Here is an 18,554-nt window from a genome sequence, read left to right as displayed (position 1 = left end):
GTTATCTCAGTGGATGTTCATGTTAACATGTTGCAACAGCCTTGAGATAGTGTCTGCAGATTAAATGCTTGGCCTGTGAGATTTAAAGGTATCCTGAGGAGTCTTAGAGCACTGTAGAGCTGTGTTTTTATGAGCAGGTCTTTGTATTGTTTATAATTTAATAGGACAGTGCCCGTTCAGAACAGGCCTATTTCTCAATACCTAGAGAGGTGTGCCCATCCCCTAAACACCTCTCATGCAGACTATCGGTAGACGCTATAATTTACCAGTGTTCCCTAAATGCTTCACACGCAGGCTATAAGTAGACGCTATAGTTTACCCATGTCTCATAAATGCCCCACATGCAGGCTATCAGTAGATGCTACAATTTACCGATGCTCCCTAAACGCCTCACACGCAGAATATCTGGAGACTACAATTTTGAGTTGAGCTGAAGTTGATTGGATGAACTTTAGAGCCCGTTCAAAACGTGCCTGAGACATCCTGCACTATGTCTTGAACATACATACAAAGTTCCTACACGTGAGGAACGGGAATAGAACTTAACTCTCTAAACTTTTTCAATTCATTCTCTATGGTAGTTCTCATCACTACAGATGTAATCCCACCTCCGACCAATGTTATTTATGAGGCATTTTCATATATTTCTCGAGAACCGCTTGTCAGAACAACTTCACACATCGACATTGCACTTCCACGTTTCCCCAGTAATTCATCTGCCAGGTATGAAGTAGATCAGATGAGTGGTTCTTGAGATAAGCAAAGGACAAACCCACATACATACATACAGATAGACAGAGATTCATTTCTTTATATAGTGAGAAGAGAGATGGTGGACCGGTACATACAGTACAAGGGGACATTGTGATCGAGATGTCTACAGATGCAAGTTTGTGTTTAAACCAAAAGAGTTCCGGTGTCGCTTAATTTGTATTAATCATATCTTGAATGCTTCCTGCCCAAGTGATACTGTGAGCCACAGAGTTACTGAACGGATGCAGGTGGGAAGAAATTTGCTTGTGGCCAATGAAACTGCCTGTCACCTGCTTTGCACCATTATGAAAACAGAGGCCCAGAAACCATCAAAGAAGAGTTCTGTAAAAAAAAAAAAACATACTGTATGCTTGAATAGAACACATGCTTATCATTTTTAATGTAAAATCAATCAGTCTCTTCTCTCACTCTCTCTGTTTTTCTGTCCTTTCATCTCAGGTTGAAGGAGATTGATATGAGCGAGTATGATGCTGCCACCTACGAGCGTTTCTCCAACGCTGTCAGGAGACAAGTTCAGTCTCTACGCATCATCCTGGACAGTTTACAGGTTAGCTTCACTCCACTTTGCATCACACTTAGTTCTGACTAAAGCCAGTCACTGAAGTTTTGAAAAATCGCTAAATTCCAAAATTTCAAGTCTTAACGTCGTTATGCATGATTTTTGACAGATGGACAAATTAACATGACTGTAATGTTACATTTTACAATTTCAGACATTATCTCTAGCCTTTCCTTTTGTAGCGATAATCAGAACATGATATGACAAATTAACAATTAAATTCATTTTAATGCAATGAAAAGCTTCAATGACTCATTTTGTTAGTTAATAATTACAAGTTGCTTAGAATCATTCATTTGGACAAAATAACGTTGTAAATAGAGAACACAATATGATAATATAATCAAGATACAATCTGAGTCAAATTCAATAAACAAAAATATTTAAATATTGTTCCATCCTGTTGTTATCAGAAATGTTCTCACCAAAAAAAACATTTTGTTATGTCTGCGCTGTTCATTAAATGCAAATCCTGCATGTGTTGTCTATCAGTTTGAGGACATTTCCTTGTAAATTCAGCCTGATGTTTGTAATTTTTGGAAACATTGATGTTAACTGGAATTTCAGTATGAATTGGTTTGTACAGTTCTTTGTAATGACAGGTGTGTCAGGTCCAACCGAACTGTAGATTTAGATAAAACAGCTTTTACTGTACAGTCGCACAGCAAGGACTGCAGTACGGTTGACAGAGGTCAGTCAGAAAACAAAAGTAGGTAGATGACAATTGGTTGACCTCATACAATCTCAAACGTGGTGTTGAGGCGGGATGGAGGGGGCGCTGTTTCCCACAAGAACTCTGATTGGTTGAATGAATCGAAAGCCAGAGTTTAGGGAGGGGAGGATGCGATATTTCGTCTCAATTTCATTATTTTGGTTCCTACTTTCCTCTCTTTGTTTGAGTGTCTTTGGGTAAATGTGTGTGTGTATGCATTCAAGTTTGGTTTGTGTGTGTGTGTGTGTTTGTGTGTGCACATGTGACGAGAGGAAAATCATGCAGCATGCGACAATGATTACAGAGCAGCAACACTAAGCCTTGCTCTATTATTCTCCTGTCCAGGTGTGAAGCTCTATTTGTGTATTTGTGGTGGGTGGGTGTATTTGTGTGTGTGTGTGTGTGTGTGTGTGTTTGTGTTTTCCATCCAGGTGTTTGCTGCCATGCCAGCGCTGGCTTTGAACATGAACGTCGGTTATTGTTTGTGTTTGTCCTTGTAGCCCCGAGCTTTTTTCCCGCTGTAAAGACGACTGAGATTATACAAATCACAGCAGGCATGACGCTGTGAGGTCATGTTATTTTTATCATACCTGCAGAGTGATTGATGGGATCTCACACACACACACACACACACATTTAACCATAGCTGGCAAGTTTTCAAAAAACTGATAGTGTATTGTTTCCATCCGCTTCAATCTCCCCTGGGAGAAACCCCTCTCTATTTATCTCTCAACAATGGACTGGCTTGCCAGATATAAACACCTGGGCTTGTATTCATCAAGCTTCTCAGAGGAGGAAATCAGTTCTAACTGGCCAGAAGTCAGAGCGATGCATATTTGCTCCTACTTTTAGTAGTAGGAGTAAAAGCATTTTATCAAGTTGCCTTAACCTAGGCAGTTACTCCTGTGCCAATATGTAGAAGAGCTCTAAGCTTCGAGTTCTCAGGAGATGACAGTCATACAGAGACATCCCATGGGAGGAGGGAATGTTTTGGAAAAGCTTGATCACAATGAGCTAATCAAAAGAAAATCATTTTTGTGACTGACCTTGTGCGAACTACAATCACTCATCAAGAAGAACAAATGCTGGCTCCACAGAAACCAGGTCCTGAACTATTGTTTCCATTAACATCTGCAAATTGTTTTCTCAATTAATCCTTTTTTTCCTTTAAAATGTCAGAAATGAGACGTAAATAAGTAGTAGTAGTACTAAATGACCATGATACTTCTCTAAAGCCCAGGGTGATGCCATCAAATTGTTTTTGTTCACCCAAAGAACCAAATATATTCAGTTTACTCTCACATAAGACAAATTCAAATCAGTTGATAAATTGACCAATAGTTTTATGCTAATTGGATAGCTTGTCACTGTTTACTTGCAGCATAGTATGCAAATGATTATTAATAAAGATTTAAAGTCCAACTTAAATTAAATTGCATGTATATCTTGTCTATAGTATACATACATATCCACTCTGAAAATCACTTGTCCTGTGTTCTTCCTTTGAGAAACAAAATCAGAAATTAAAAGGGAGAAATTTCTATTTTATATTTTTTAGTTTCATGATGACACCCCCTAGTTTTGCATTAATTTAAGGAACACCATTCTGTTATCTGTTCATGTAGACGGAGACAGTGTTTCCATGCAGCCAATCAAATCTTTGCATGAAGCAGTAACGTCAGCGTTCGATCATAGACGGTCACACCGAGCCTGATAGCGTCCTGCTACACAAGAGCCACAGACTCCGAACAACAACCCACATTAGCTTTCCTGCAAAAGTCTCCTTCTTATCTAACTTACAAACAAGAACACACGTCATGCCCTGCAGCTTAGCTTGTTGAACGAGCCACCAAACAAACATTCAACGGGGAAAAGTGCAACGCTAATGTCAGTTAGCAGGCTAGATAGCTAATTATATGCTGCAGCACATTAAACAGCATGGAAACGTATGCGGAAATGTCACTTTGGTCCTTGCTATTTAAAACTGCTAACAACACTGTCTGCCCATGACTTGTAGCTGCAGCGCAAGTTTGCTTTGTTGCCCTGCCAGTGTTAGGCTGCCAGCACGTTTAACTTAGATTGTAACTCAGTTATTCAGGTTTGTCTATAAATATAAAGCGCACACCTCTCCAGGGTTGGTATAATAAGGTTTATTTAATACATGCATTCCTTCTTCTTTTGTACATTTTGTTCATACAAACAAAATTTATGTGTACATTGTGTTCACTAACACACACCCATTTAACTACAAATGACGACTATTGTTGGTATGTCAATGCTTATCAGTGACATAATGTCATGAGACCTGTGCTGTGTGTGAACTGATGGCTAATCTATGTTCTTTGGTGTGTACACACGTCATATATAAGTAAGGAAAACACACTTGAAACTAAATATGATCACTGTTTGTAAAGGCCATGTGTGTGACCCAAAGTGGGTAGGGAGGGGGGCGGATTGTGTTCCTCCTTTTGTTAGCAGTATTTTCTGTAGAGGAGATCTGCTTCCTCAGGGAGCAAACCGAAGATAGGAGAAAGTGATGTTGCTCTTCCTCTCTCCTTCTTTCGTCCAAGTGACCACAGCAAAAAGAGGAGTATTATAACATGTTGGTAACATATCTTGACATGCTAAGAAACGGGGTCAGACCTTCAGAGCGAGCCTCCTGCCTCCTTTGTTCTGTGGGTGTGGATGTGAGGAAAGGTGGTAGATGGATTTGTGGGAGTGACAAATGTATGCACAAGCAATTATCCATGAGCTCCTATGAGTTTACTTATATTGTATGTATTGTAAACCTCTCCTTTAGTCTGTGAGAGTGTCTGTGTGTGAATGACACTCTCTTGTTTCACAATCTCTGAAAGCTCCACCAAATCATCTTCCCCAGACAGATTTTGAAATGTGTTTATGTATTTGGTTGATTGGTACATAATGTGTTTTCCAGCCCTTGTTGGGTTTGAAACTTTGGCTCCAACTGTGTGTGTGTGTGTCTCTGCATGTGTGTGTGTTTATGTGTTTGTGTGTTTGTTTCAGGCCAAAGGGAAGGAGCGACAGTGGCTGAAGAACCAGGCTCTGGGAGAACTGGATGATGCTAAAATCATTGATGGACTAACTGGAGAGAAGGCTATATATAAACGCAGGGGAGAACTGGATCCAGAGGTGTGTGTGTGTGTGTGTGTGGGTGTGTGTGTTTCTGTAGATACTTAAACCATGCTCATACTGTGTATCTTTTTTTTTCTTCTGCACCACACCTTCAAACACACACTCACACATAATTTTGACCTTTATCTGTCAGACTGCACATTCCAGCGGTGTGTGAGAGATTATTATTACACCCTGTGTTTCTTCTCGAGCTCTCACACAGTTTCTAGTAATTTCCTCCACCGTCATGTGTGCCCGAGGAAGCACACACATTGCACAGAGATAGTTCCCACACTAATCATACAAACATACGCTAACCATAATATGCACGCCATGTTTTTCTACCTTATTTAGCTCCAAGACTTGCATATTTTTGGTCTGGCATGAAGGTCTACTATGAAATAATTGCAAGTTGTTTTGAAATCCTGGCCTTGTGTTGAATGTTATGTTAAGTAAGCTACACCAAATTCAACAAAACACTGTCCAAAGTAGGTAGTTTTCTTTCATTTCACTTAATCATTAGTCACTGCTGAATCTTTTCGAAATGTTTTTTTAATGTTACCCTGTGCGTTTACAGCTGGGCAGTCCTCAGCAGAAGCCCAAACGTTTACGTGTGCTAGCGGACGTGTCGGGCAGCATGTACCGCTTCAACGGCGTGGACGGCAGGCTGGAGCGCTCCATGGAGGCCGTGTGTATGGTCATGGAGGCTCTGGAGAACTACGAGCACAAGTTCAAGGTGAGACCGTCACACCAAACATCTGAGGATACAATTTACTGTATGACCTCAACCCAACACTATCATCTATGTTACTTTTCCTCACTGTATCTAGTGATGGATGGCCCTTGAACAAAGTGCAAATCTTCCACTTTCTCCCTGGTGGTCTCATAAATCAAAACTCATGAAGATAGTAGTGTTAACAAGCAGGTGACTGATGGTTTCATGTAAAAATGTTGTTGTATTGTAACCTCAATGGCATGCTTAATGACAGCCACACTTGTGCTTGGCTTTGTCCTCACTGTCATTAAGTGTAAATGACACACAGTGTGAAGGACACAGCTGATCGTCTCTGCCTGCCTATTCCTGTCTTATTTAACGCGCTAGTGGTGCTCTTTCGTCAAACATTTGACCACATTTGATTGTGCAAAGAAAGCTTTCAGAGCAAACCGCAATAAAACGTTTCACAGATGGAAAAGAAGTGCATCTTAACCCGGATCGTACAATCATTGAAAAGAGTGAGGAAGCAAAATATAGATGGATAGAGAGAAGAAGAGAAGGGGAGAAAGAGAGGGAGGCATGAGTGCAGGCAAAAAAGTTGAAGGGAGACAGACTTCTTGGCCCCTAAGTGACACTCAACCCAACCAAAGACTGATCACATATCAGTGACACACACACACACACACACACACACACACACACACACACACACAATGTAAGACACAAACATCCACTCATGGTCAAACATAGAAACACTGAATTATCCTTGAATAGAGATGACATGATGCAACATTAGTCTAGAAGTATTAGAAAATGTCACTTTAAACCTCCATTAACAAGCCAGAAATGGAACAGCGTACTTATATATATATATATATATATATGAGTATTTTTGAATGAAAACCTCTTAACTCTCATTTTAGTGGCTTTATTTATATTTATATTTTGAATTAAATTGAGCGATTATTTCCCTCAGGCTCATGAAAAACATTGCTTGAACTAAAATTGTTTTACTAAAAACAACTCAGTTTTTTCTGATCTGAAGAGATAACATTTGGAAAAAACACAATTTCCTACCCAGCAACAGCGATATGAGCGGATGAGACACATAGTCGCATACCTTTGACCACCACAGTCATAACTGCCCTCATTAGAAAATAGCTCATACACATAATATCTGCATCCTGAAATAGCTGAGTGGAGCCCACAGTGCCAGTATGACCTGCTCTTATGTAAGTCAGTTGTGATGGATGGTCAATGGGAAGCATGTACACATATGACAGCATTAACATACTGTTACATACGGAGCCAAGATAGCCTAGTGTAAGTTACAGCCTGACGTTTGTGCACCACCATACCTGTGTCTTTGCATTTCATTCCAAGTACTATTCTCAGTCCTGTATGAGGATGACACAACATGGAATTACACAAAAGTCTTTGTTATGTAACAATAAGAATATTGTCATTGTTGCCTATTTATACTCGTGTGATATGATACATCTGATCTGTGTACCAACTTTATTAATTACTCTCTTTCTCTTACTGTTTCTTCTGTGCAGTATGACATCGTGGGTCACTCGGGAGACGGCTACGACATCGAGCTGGTCAGAGCGGACAAAGTCCCCAAGAATAACAAACAGAGACTCAAAGTTCTTAAGGTATAGAATCATAATCAAATCCAAGTGTTGTTACTGTTGTTGTGTTTATTTATTTATTACAGACGTATGTGTTGAAATACATTGAGATGTAAACATTCATTGTAAACTAACTGGATTTCTCTAGTGGTGTGTAGCCATGCAGATAGTTTTGTATGTGTCCCAGTGAGAAAATAGGTATTTGTAATTTAGATGAACTGACCCTTTAATATACAATGTCAAGTTAGAGTTTAATCCTCAGAGCTGTTTGCAGCTACCCATCCTCCACCTCCCCCTGAATCAAACACCACAAACAAACTCTCCATCTGTGGGATACACTGGACGTTGTGTACCAGGGGCGACGTCCGATCACCTCCTCCTTCTCATTCTCTTCTCTCCTGTTGCTCCTCTTCCCCTCCTTTACTCTGTCTGTCATACAACTGATTTTAAAATACCGCTGTTGGTTTATAAAGCACTGAATGGTTTAGGGCCAAAATACATTTCTGATCTGCTGCTACGTTATGAACAATCCAGACCTCACAGGTTGTCTGGGGACAGGTCTGCTTCCTGTCCCCAGAGTTAAAACTAAACAATCTGGAACAAACTCCCTGCTGCAACTCTCAGCTCTTTTAAATCACGGCTGAAGACTTTTCTGTTTTCCGCTGCCTTTTATTAAATCAAATAATTATTTGTTTCTTACACCGCACTGTAACTTTTATTCTTGTATTTTATACCTGTCTTATTCTGTTTTAGCTTGTTTATATTTTCTATTCTCTTAGCTCTGTAAGTGTCCTTTTATGGTGTGTTTCTTTTGCACTTCATCTCAATACTTTAAATATTTTATGTAAAGCACCTTGAATTGCCTTATTGCTGAAATGTGCTATTATAAATAAACTTGCCTTGCCTTGTAGAACATGCACGCCCACGCTCAGTTCTGCATGAGTGGCGACTTCACCCTGGAGGGCACAGAGGCCAGTATCAAGGAGCTGGCGCGAGAGGAGGCCGACGAGCTTTTTGTGGTGGTACTGAGCGACGCCAACCTGGAACGCTATGGCATCCGGCCTGAGCGCTTTGCCAACGTCCTGACGTCTGACCCTCAGGTCAACGCCTTCGCCATCTTCATCGGCTCCCTTGGCGATCAGGCTGAAAGGTGAGGGGGAGGAGGGAGAGGTGGGAGTGAAGGCATCTTTTAGGAGTTATGTAGGAGTTTGCTAAGGAGGGTGAACGAAAGAGGAAATGGGAGGAATAGATGAAGGGAGAGAGAAAAAAAAAAAAGAGCATAAGCCAAAGAAGGATACGGATGCCAGAAAGTATGTGAAGAAAGATGAGGGAAAGTAAGTGTGGATGCCAGAGAGAGGAGGGAAAAGGTGGAGGAGAAGTGGAGATGAAGGAGGAGCAGAAGATTACAAGAATAACAACAGCTAGACTTCAAAGTTAAATAGAACAATGACCATCCAATTTAGTCTAGCTGAGGCCTACTCATGTTCCTGCCGCTGACCTTTGTTGTCACATCCCGGATTAAGTCAAGAGCTTTGCAGATCGGACAAAAAGAGGGATAAATGCATTCTTCACTTTGCTCCTCCTTCCTCTTGCCATTCTGCTCCAGACTCCTTCTGTAGCTCCCGGTCAGATATACATCTCTCCGCTGAAGCTCATGGACCTAGCATGAGCCTTTGAAGAGCAGCTGGCTTCATGGTTAGAATCTAGTTATCCGAGCTGAAGGGCCCTCAGAATGACAATGACCTGTTTTACACTCCACTCATGACTCTGTGAAGACGAAGAAGCTAAGAGAGTCAGACTTGTGACCCTTGAAAGCAGCTAGAAGGAATTACTCTTTAACTCCAGAAGCCAAGGTCAGGTAGAAATTAACTCTAAATGCAAAGACAGAGTTGGAGGTAGAGGAATGAGAACAATATATTAACATGTCATAGAAGCATGCGAGCACATGAAGTTAGTTATGGGAGGCCGTGCAGTTATGTAATTTTACATTACAACTTTTTGGGAATACTTTTTATATCCCTGTTGACTGTCCATGCTTGCGTGTGTCCTTATTTAGAGGACAAACAACTAGTTGAAAAAGAAGAATTCTGAAGCAAAATGAAGAAAGAGAGAGAGAGTGCCTTTAGAGGGAGTGGGTTTATGCAAAGGACCGACACTCAGTTGATTTGGCTGTGTCGTCTTCTTCTTAAGCTCCACCATGTGAATGACAGCTCTTTCATTCAGATACACTGAAATGTCTGGTACCAATTCACACAAACAAGCACTTGTCTGTCTTTTTATTTTGGGAAACGGATTCTGTCACTAAAGTTCAGCCCCTCTTTTTAACCCCAAACTTCTTTTTTTATCTTTGTTTCAGACTCCAAAAGACTCTTCCAGCTGGCAGATCCTTTGTTGCCATGGACACCAAGCAGATCCCCCAAATACTGCAGCAGATCTTCACATCCACGATGCTGTCCAGTGCCTGAGACTGACACACACACAAGCACACAAAAACACACACACTCGCTTCTTATCTGACACACACAAAACTTCCTCGTCCTGACTTGTCAGACGGTGGCTCAGTGACCTATCACAATGTGTCCTTAACCTATTTTCGGTATCAGATGATATAACTTTATCTGAGCTGTATCAGGTCTGGATGCTCGTCTTTGTACAGGCCTAAAGGGAAAAGACAGTTATATTAATTATTTTACAGAAGCCTGCAGCCTGTGACGTGATGTGAGTTAGCGTGACAGAGTTAAATAATGTTTAGCTGATTTTTAGGATCCCTCGAGGAAGAGGTACTGTACAATGTGGTCTGCAAAAAGCATGTGATCCTGTGCAGTATGACTGCGTTCTACTGTGAAATGGTGCCCACTGCGGTGGTAACTACAGTGATATTATGACTGCTTGGAGCCTGCCTCAGGCCCCATGTGGGGATCAAACACACAGCCTAACCTGTTGTTGTTTTTAATCATGTTTGTAGCCGACAGCGCCCTGACGCACACACACCCTCGTGTTTGTCCTGTTTTTGGGGCTGGAGCAGCTTTACTCGGAAAGGTCGTGAACTTGAAACAGCCGCACTTATTTAGATTTCCTCCTCATTTATCGTCTGTCAGAGACAGAAACACAGACACACGCAGGAAAGGCGAAGCTAACGCGCCACCTGACTGACAGTTGGATGTGATGAGCGGCAATAACCTGGCTCCTTTGGAATGCCGGGACTGTGACCAGGGAATTTCCCACCTGACTGCACACGCTCTTGAAAGGCAGCCGCTGTTGCACAACCCCCTGCCGTGTGTGTGTTCTCCTACAGCATCTATGTCAACATGCACAGCCCTTTCCTTCCTGGCTTGTGGACCTTGTGACGCCCCGAGTCCGTCTCAGTCGTGCAAGGAATCTGAGATCGCCTTTCATTGCCAGACCTCCCACCCCTCTCTCCTTCGCAAACACACACACACACAAACACCTCTGCCATTGTGGTAGAAAAACTCCATGACTTATCGTGTCAGCGTGTGCTCTGTTGTGCCGGCTAAAAGATCACACATCATCATCTTTATTGTATGTACTCCTGCTCTAATTAAATCCTCTTGTCTGTGCCAACTTGCAGCCAAGTGCATCCAATACTTACCAGTCTCCCCCTTGGTTGTCATACTTAGTGCTCATGCCTCACTATGTTGGACTGATTGGATCAATAGAACAGCCTGTCTAATCAGTCTCAATTGATCCCTCTCTGATGGAGGGTGTCCCTGTTTGTATTCACCCACTTTAATCTCCCTCTGAGCATCTCTCTTGCTCTCTCTCTCTGTTTCTCACTCTGCTGATGGGGCTTAAGGAGATTTCAGTGTTGATTTCTAACAGAAGTGACTTCATAGGGAAAACAGGACTAGTTTCTTTGTGGGTTTTCTGCCTAGAAACTTCATGTTTATGTGTGGAGGCATACAAAGATGATCATAGTAACATTAAAATCATGTATCTTTAGGATGTCTTTAGTCATATTTAATTGTACATATTAACTTATGTAAGTATAAATTGTAAAAGTAATGTACTGAATTTTAATAAATCTGTTGATTCTCCCCCAGTTTTTGTCTTGTTGTTGACTGAAACATATTTCTACTGCTGCTTGATTATTAAATAATTAATCACATACTGTCCAGCAGCTGTGACTCTAACCTATTAGTCCCCTTTTGTCACTGCCCAAAAATCCATCTCCAAATTTGGTCATTTATAATTTTTTAGAAAAACTGAAGAACTGAAGTATTTCTTAATGGCTTGAAACAATTTTCTGATGTCTTAAGAACCCACCAGATTACCTGAAAAATGTGTATCCACAAAGCTGTTTTCACAGGACATGCTGGACTGCACACTTTCAATTATTAAAAAGAGTAGGGGAGTGTAACAACACATTCTTAATTCGTATTAGAGGTATTCAGTAGTATTTGTAAATAAAAAATTCTCTTCTTAAGTAATAGATTCAGTGTGTTCAATGTATTATGAGTGTGTCATTGTATTGTACATTATTCTGCAGGAGGTCTTAATTCTTAGAAACAAATGGACTTCTTAGAATCAAAGACCACTCACCTCCCCTCTCATTTCCTCCATGGTCACTTTTTCCATGTGTTGTAATGATCCATTCACTCAACCACAACCAGCCAGCCCTCCCTCATTCCTTTGACTAGCCAAAACAACTCAACACATACTGTGCAATCCTTCACCGTTAGGATTTCACACTGTCTTGTCATGTACCGCCCTCCGTTCTCCTGAAAATTAGGTATTTACAGAAAATCCCTCTTGTGTCTATAATTCAACACCTTTCAGTATTACTCACACAACAGCCTCCACTTTGCCGCTGTCTGTCTATGGAAATAGTGCTGCGGTGGTAATTACACACTGCTGTACTGCTTTCTTCCCTTCTTCCTGTACTACACCACTTTATTGACACACTGTTTATCACCCTGGATTTGCAATGACAAACACCTTCTTAGAATGACTTTAGGCACACACACTTACTTGTAATGCACACCTGGTCTGCCTACTCTAAAAAAATCCCTGTCTTATTACAATAGAGAGATAAGATGTCTAGACCAGCGGGGTTTTACATGCATTAGTCAGTGTTTAGTGTGTGTTTGTTTTCTGTGTCTCCCTTTTTACACACTCAGATACTATATGAGTCAGTCAGTGACATCAGCTGGTGATTCAATAATGTGCAAAACTTGAAGCAAACTATTTTAGGCATTTTTGACTGTTTCATTCACTTATTTCACTCTTGAGCCTGTGTTTGACAAAGCAGATAATTCTCACTCACACTGTACATACTGTGTACAAGTGCGACGGTCTCGTGTGATGACTGGGGGCTTGAATGCAGCTTGATTGATCCCTACAGACAGACCACAGAGGGACACCACAGCGGGAAACTGATTGATAACTGATTGATTGCTGATCTCGTGATAATGTAGCAGGACATTTGTGTTCATGTTCATTTTACTTTAGCTGGGTCAGTGATGCCAGCCGGTCAGTGTGTTAGATTGTGTAAACAGTGCAGGAATGTTACCTGTTAGGCATATTTCACATGATGATGTCAGTAGATGTGAAAATTTCTCAAACATGTGTATGACATGTGTGGTTTTATGAGTTACCATGTGTGAGTGTTTTCTGGTAATGAGCAATAGTGAAATAAGGGGGGTCGGGAAGCTTTAAATAGGGGGGTTTATTATGTCAGCCCAATAACATACACCAAGATACAGCACAGACATGGTGGGAAGCACACAGTTATGTCTACGGGTATTTAAAAGCAACTATACACAAAAGCTTCAATCCCCTCTGGGGGAATAGACAGACAGCAGGCTGCAGTCTCAGAGCTTTATGGCAGATTCATAAGGTAGTAATTATAGTACAAAGTCAATAGTGCTCACTAATCACCATGTGGTTATTGTGTGCATATTTATGTGTGTGTGTGTGTGTGTGTGTGGCTGGTTGTTATCAGTTTGTGCATGAGTCCTTGGAGAGAAAGTGTGTGTGTAGTTAAAAGAGATAAAGAGAGACGTTGGTTTCATTGGGCCAAAAGAGATCCCTCTTTGGTTTGGTAGACAACCACACCTAAAACAAACACGCAAACATACACACACACACACACACTGAGTGACCACCTGACACCTGCCCCTGTCAAGTCCTAACTAATTGAGTTGTACATTAAATCTTGAGAGGAGTCTTATGAGCCGGGCTGCTGACAGATCCAAAGACAGAGTGGTGGAGCACCTGACACACAGAAATGCTAATACGCAGATGTGCAGGCAGCCAGTCAGGCCGTTAGAGGAGTGATGAAAAACAAACCGCAGTAAAGAGAGGATTACAAGACTATATTTCAGCACATCATCCAAGTTCACCTAGAATTGAAAATACAGTTTTGCCAAACACACGTCTATAGAAGGATTAGGGATAAAATGAAGGCAAAGCCACAAACTATCTCGTTTGGACAACATCTTATCAATGTGTTATATGTCAAAATGAATGCCAAATAATGTTTTTTTTTATCCACTTTTTGCAGCATTGTCTGAATAAAACATTTTCTCGATTGATCCCAGTAAATCCATCTTACTCAAAGATTTTACCCAAAATGTGTTGCTTGTAGTATGTCCAAGGGGGGTGGAGGGACCCTTGGAGCTGTGTTGTCAGGGGCAGCAGCTTTTCTTACGGTCTTCCAAGGTAATTTGGTCCAAGGCAAGGGGCCAGACTTATGATTCAAGGACCTCTATGGATCAGTGTCTTCAGGAAAGAGCAACTACTTCCAAAACAGGGAAACAAAGGCCCCCTCCTGGAGCCAGAACTGGGAAGGGATCTCGCTGCCAATTGGGTGTTAGTGGAAGGAGGGAGCACCAAGTAGATATACTTGGGCTCACTTCTGGGAACTGAGGTTGGACTCTCTTTTTCCAGAATTACCCATGGAGAGAGGCACCGCATGGAGCATACTCAGGAGCCCATGACTGCGCACTACATGTCACAGAGAGGAGGGGTCAGGCTGTTGTTTGTGCTTATGTGCTGAACAGCAGTTTGGTGTATCTTTTTCAAGTTCTGATAGTGTTCCAAGCTGGGATCTGCAAAGATCTGCTCCCCTGCTGTCCTCAGTCAAGATCAGAACTGCTGGGATTTGAGAACTAAACCTGACACACTTGCTCCTTGTAGAGGCAGTAGAGTCAGAGGATTCAAGGAAGCCTTACCTATCTCCTCACTGAAGGTCATGGAGGTAGTCATAATCATTTTCTTCTGTTGACCTCATTGGACCATGACTATAGTGGGACAGTTAATAGCTGAGTGTGAAGCAGATGGGTTGAGAGTCAGCACCTCTCAGTCTAGTGCCGTTGTACTATGCCAGGAAAATGATCGCCACCTTTGAATGTGGTGAGAGTTTCCCTTGCAGAGTGCCTGGGTTCACCCTTAGGGACAGGAGCTCAGACATCTGGAGCTCGGTGTCAAAAGGAACCAGATGAGTGAGTTCCGGCTTCTGATCAGGTTTCTTCTTGGAGGTCTCTCTTTGGAGGTATTTCGGACTGACCAAGTGGGAGGAAGCCACAGAGCAGAGCCTGAAGATGCTGGAGGGATCACATATCCCACCTGTCCTGAAATGAAAATGAGCATGAACTAAAATATCTGCCAAGAATTCAAGAAAAAAATCTAAAAAGCTTTGGACAATGGACACCAGTAATGTAATTAGATAGTTGAATTTTACTACCATGTGTTGTTTTAAGGGTATACTTTGGCATAATGTTTGAAAGTAAATGACATGTACCAACAGTCTGTTTGTTTCTCAGTTAAAGTTTCAACAGATTAACAGATACACAGCCTCACTGGAAAAGTCATTTTGTCAACTGAAACCATGTGCTTGGTTGTTGAATAACTGCCTAGTCGGGCCAAAGTGGAACATTTGTAACGATAAGAGCCAATCCAGATGGCTTATTCAGGTCGTGATAACTAGATGCTTGAATGTGCATGCATGTGATATCAGGCTAATGAAAACTGAGATAAAAGAATGGCAAACCTCTCCATTTGGTTTTGCTATCAACAGTTTTCTCACCATTTACATCTGTCTCCCTCATAGATATGGTCACTGGTATTTTGATTTCACATGAATTAACAATACCATGCACCAAATGAATGAAGAAAGTGAAAAGTCTAAAATGACTTATTTGATCAATTACAGCCACAGTACAAAATAAATGAGGTAAACATTGACTAAAGGTTATTATTTCACACACAAAAAAGGATCTGACTTTCCTTTGATGATGAATGTCATTTTATCTTAAGCCAAACAGTTCTGCTTAGTGTTTCTTCCATCACACATAATATCCACCATTACATTATGAAATCAGACTTCAGAGACAGTGAATGCGCCATTACTAATGCTTCCCATTCAAATAGTTACAGTCCTGTGATGAGTCTTACATCATGCAGAGGATGTGGTTTTGGTAGTTTTAATGTTTCAGAACAGATATGATAATGCTGTAGCCCTTGACTACTGATAAACAATGTTTTGTTTGTGTACTCATGACTGTTTAGTCGTTAGTTACATCAGCTATTTTTTGCAAAGACATTTGATATGGAGATTTTTTTTCTCTAAGATTCAGTGATTTCTCAGAATCTAATTTGTTGAGTATTCTTGGCAAAAGGTTTGAATGAGAGATCGTTAGAGATAGAGTTGAATATCAAGAAAATATTCTCCATTCGAAAACGTCTCTAGCTCAAAAGACAGCTCTTCAGTCACTGATGCTCAAAATTTGTCTAATTTAGGGTGGTGGTGCATTTTTGTAGTAAGTCTAAGTAGTATTTTCAACACTTGGATATGTATGTGTGTGTGTGTGTGTGTGTTTTCACCTTGATATATGAGGCAGGCAGGGTGATTTCCCCTCTGACAGGGCCAAGTGTTTGTCAAGCAGACGAACAGAGAGGACACGCCTGGAGCTAATATTGTTTCTGACCTCCTCTGCACTGCTGACGTTGTCTTTTTTCCTCGGCTTCGGACCCTGTTTGCTGTTAAACCAAAGTAAAATTAAGTCAATTTCATTCATATAGCCCAAAATCACAAATCACAAATTTGACTTTTGCAGAGGCCTTTAGACTTTGAGACCCCACTACAATCATGATTATTCCCCTCTTGCTTATTGAAGCTGTGCTTGGTGGTGAAATCAGAGAACTTTGGGTTGAAATCCGTGTTCGCTGTTTTCCTTAAATACACAGGAGTACTCGACTAGTGATGTAACCAACAGGCCAGCTCATAGTCACATGAGAACATATCGCATACTTGCTGACTGTGCACTCATGCCGGCATGGGACATCTGGCCAGAGACCTGTTGTCATGGCTACAGGCTGCGACTGACAGCCCTTTTCGTTGTCATCCTTCTTGTAAGTCGTTCCGCTCCCTGCGTGCTGATTCGACTGTGTATTGTTGTTTATTTGAGTCTGTGTGTTAACAACAGACGCTTCACTGATTTGTTTTGCAGATTCCACCCTTCTGTTTTTCTTGCCTCCCTCTTTCTCTTGTTCTTCCACTCTCTCATTCTTTCCTCCCTGCTTCTTCCTCTCACACCACCACGTCAAACCAAGCTGGTCTGGCAAGGCCTTCAAACACCCCCCATTGCTCTTTCTCTCTCTTTGTCTCCATCTAGCTCTCTCTCTCTCTCTCCTCCAGCAGTCCATGTCAGAGATGGCGATGAGATAATGCAGCTGTTTCAGAGTCATGGAAATGAATGCCCGCTTCTGAATCACTGTCTTGATGAATAACAGAGAGAGGAATGATGCTACTAGCGACACATCCTTTCTCAATCAATCTTAATGCGTGTTTGTAATTGTGTTTCATCTGTCTTACTTATGTCTTCTCCCCACAAGCACAAAACAAGGGTGGAGCTGCTGACCTCAGAACTGTTTAGCAGTGTGTAAGCCAGAGCTTATCGCCAACAACAGCCCTGAGGAGAGAGGCAGTAATGACCGTAATGATGATGAATGGTGCAGTGTCATGGTGACAGGTAAAAAGGGATTTTGCATGAGTGACGGAGGCTTGAATGGTCCAGTTTTTCTCAATTTGCAAGTATCTATGAATCTTTATCCTGATGTACGGCTCAAAAAAAAAGCAACATACAACTTACCCCACACCCATACTCACACGCATGCATTCCTCCCAAGACTATACCTCCTGAAGACAACACCGCAACAGTAGAGGATTGTGTGTGTGTGTGTGTGTGTGTGTGTGTGTTTGTGTGTGTGTGCGTGTGTGTGTGTGTGTGTGTGTGTGTGTGTGTGTGTGTGTCTTTCCTGACCTTTACTCCACTGAGGGCAGGAAGTTCACTAGAGGCCAGGAGTCAGACCTGTTTTGGAATAACAAGGGATGGTATTTTTCTCTCCCGCTCTGTTCCCTCCCTGAACGTCATTACCCAAATGATTGCTACTGATGATTTCCTCTCATCTAATAATAGCCACTAATATTATTTTGCTGCCTAATGGGCTGCAAGATTATAAACATTGGAGTAACACTAATATGGTTTTCCTGTTCGCTCCTTCACTGAATAAATGCAGGCGACTTGCAATTCTTCAAAAAGAGAGAGAGCGGGGAAAAAAAGCGCTAACTGGTCTAATTAGCGTAGCCACAGTTAGATTTGATTATTCCTGTGTGTCTGGGGCTTGACGGGCCTAATTACTTCAACAGTCAGGAAATGCCTCTGTGAATGAGCAGAGTTTCCTCCTCTGCCAGCTGACACAGCCTGAGCAAAGCTTCTGTTTTTTCACTCCTACATGTCACTACTACCTCAACACAAGTCCAAGCACTCTGCAGGCTTATTTGTGGATGTGACACAGGTTGGAAGGCAATGATGTGCAAAATACTGTATGTATGTGTTTTTCCATTAAACATTTTGAGTCTGTGCAATCCTAATGCAATGTGCTGGCAGTGGCTACAGCAACCTGATACCATATCCAAGTTCTGCACTACAGGCAACAAACATTCTGCTATCTAGTGAAATTAAGAAGCCTATTAGTAAGCAATAGACATTCTTCAAACTTGCTCAA

The 18,554-nt window shown here is 41.5% G+C and overlaps 1 protein-coding gene across 1 annotated transcript in view; it reads left to right on the top strand.

The window, feature by feature from the left end:
- The window catches only part of vwa8 (von Willebrand factor A domain containing 8), a 77,254-nt gene extending 66,150 nt beyond the window's left edge, over positions 1-11,104 (top strand). Inside the window, exons 40-45 of the mRNA XM_067604148.1 lie at positions 1,213-1,321; positions 5,070-5,195; positions 5,755-5,913; positions 7,452-7,550; positions 8,438-8,676; positions 9,883-11,104. Of these exons, the coding sequence (XP_067460249.1) occupies positions 1,213-1,321; positions 5,070-5,195; positions 5,755-5,913; positions 7,452-7,550; positions 8,438-8,676; positions 9,883-9,991 (841 nt within the window). The 3' untranslated portion in view covers positions 9,992-11,104. The remainder of the gene's footprint in view (positions 1-1,212; positions 1,322-5,069; positions 5,196-5,754; positions 5,914-7,451; positions 7,551-8,437; positions 8,677-9,882) is intronic.
- The last annotated feature ends 7,450 nt before the right edge of the window (positions 11,105-18,554 follow it).

The sequence above is a fragment of the Thunnus thynnus genome, chromosome 11 (assembly GCF_963924715.1).
Source record: "Thunnus thynnus chromosome 11, fThuThy2.1, whole genome shotgun sequence".
Classification (NCBI taxonomy): domain Eukaryota; kingdom Metazoa; phylum Chordata; class Actinopteri; order Scombriformes; family Scombridae; genus Thunnus; species Thunnus thynnus.
The sequence above is the reverse complement of the archived record's forward strand: the minus strand, read 5'-3'. Positions and strand labels throughout refer to the sequence as shown.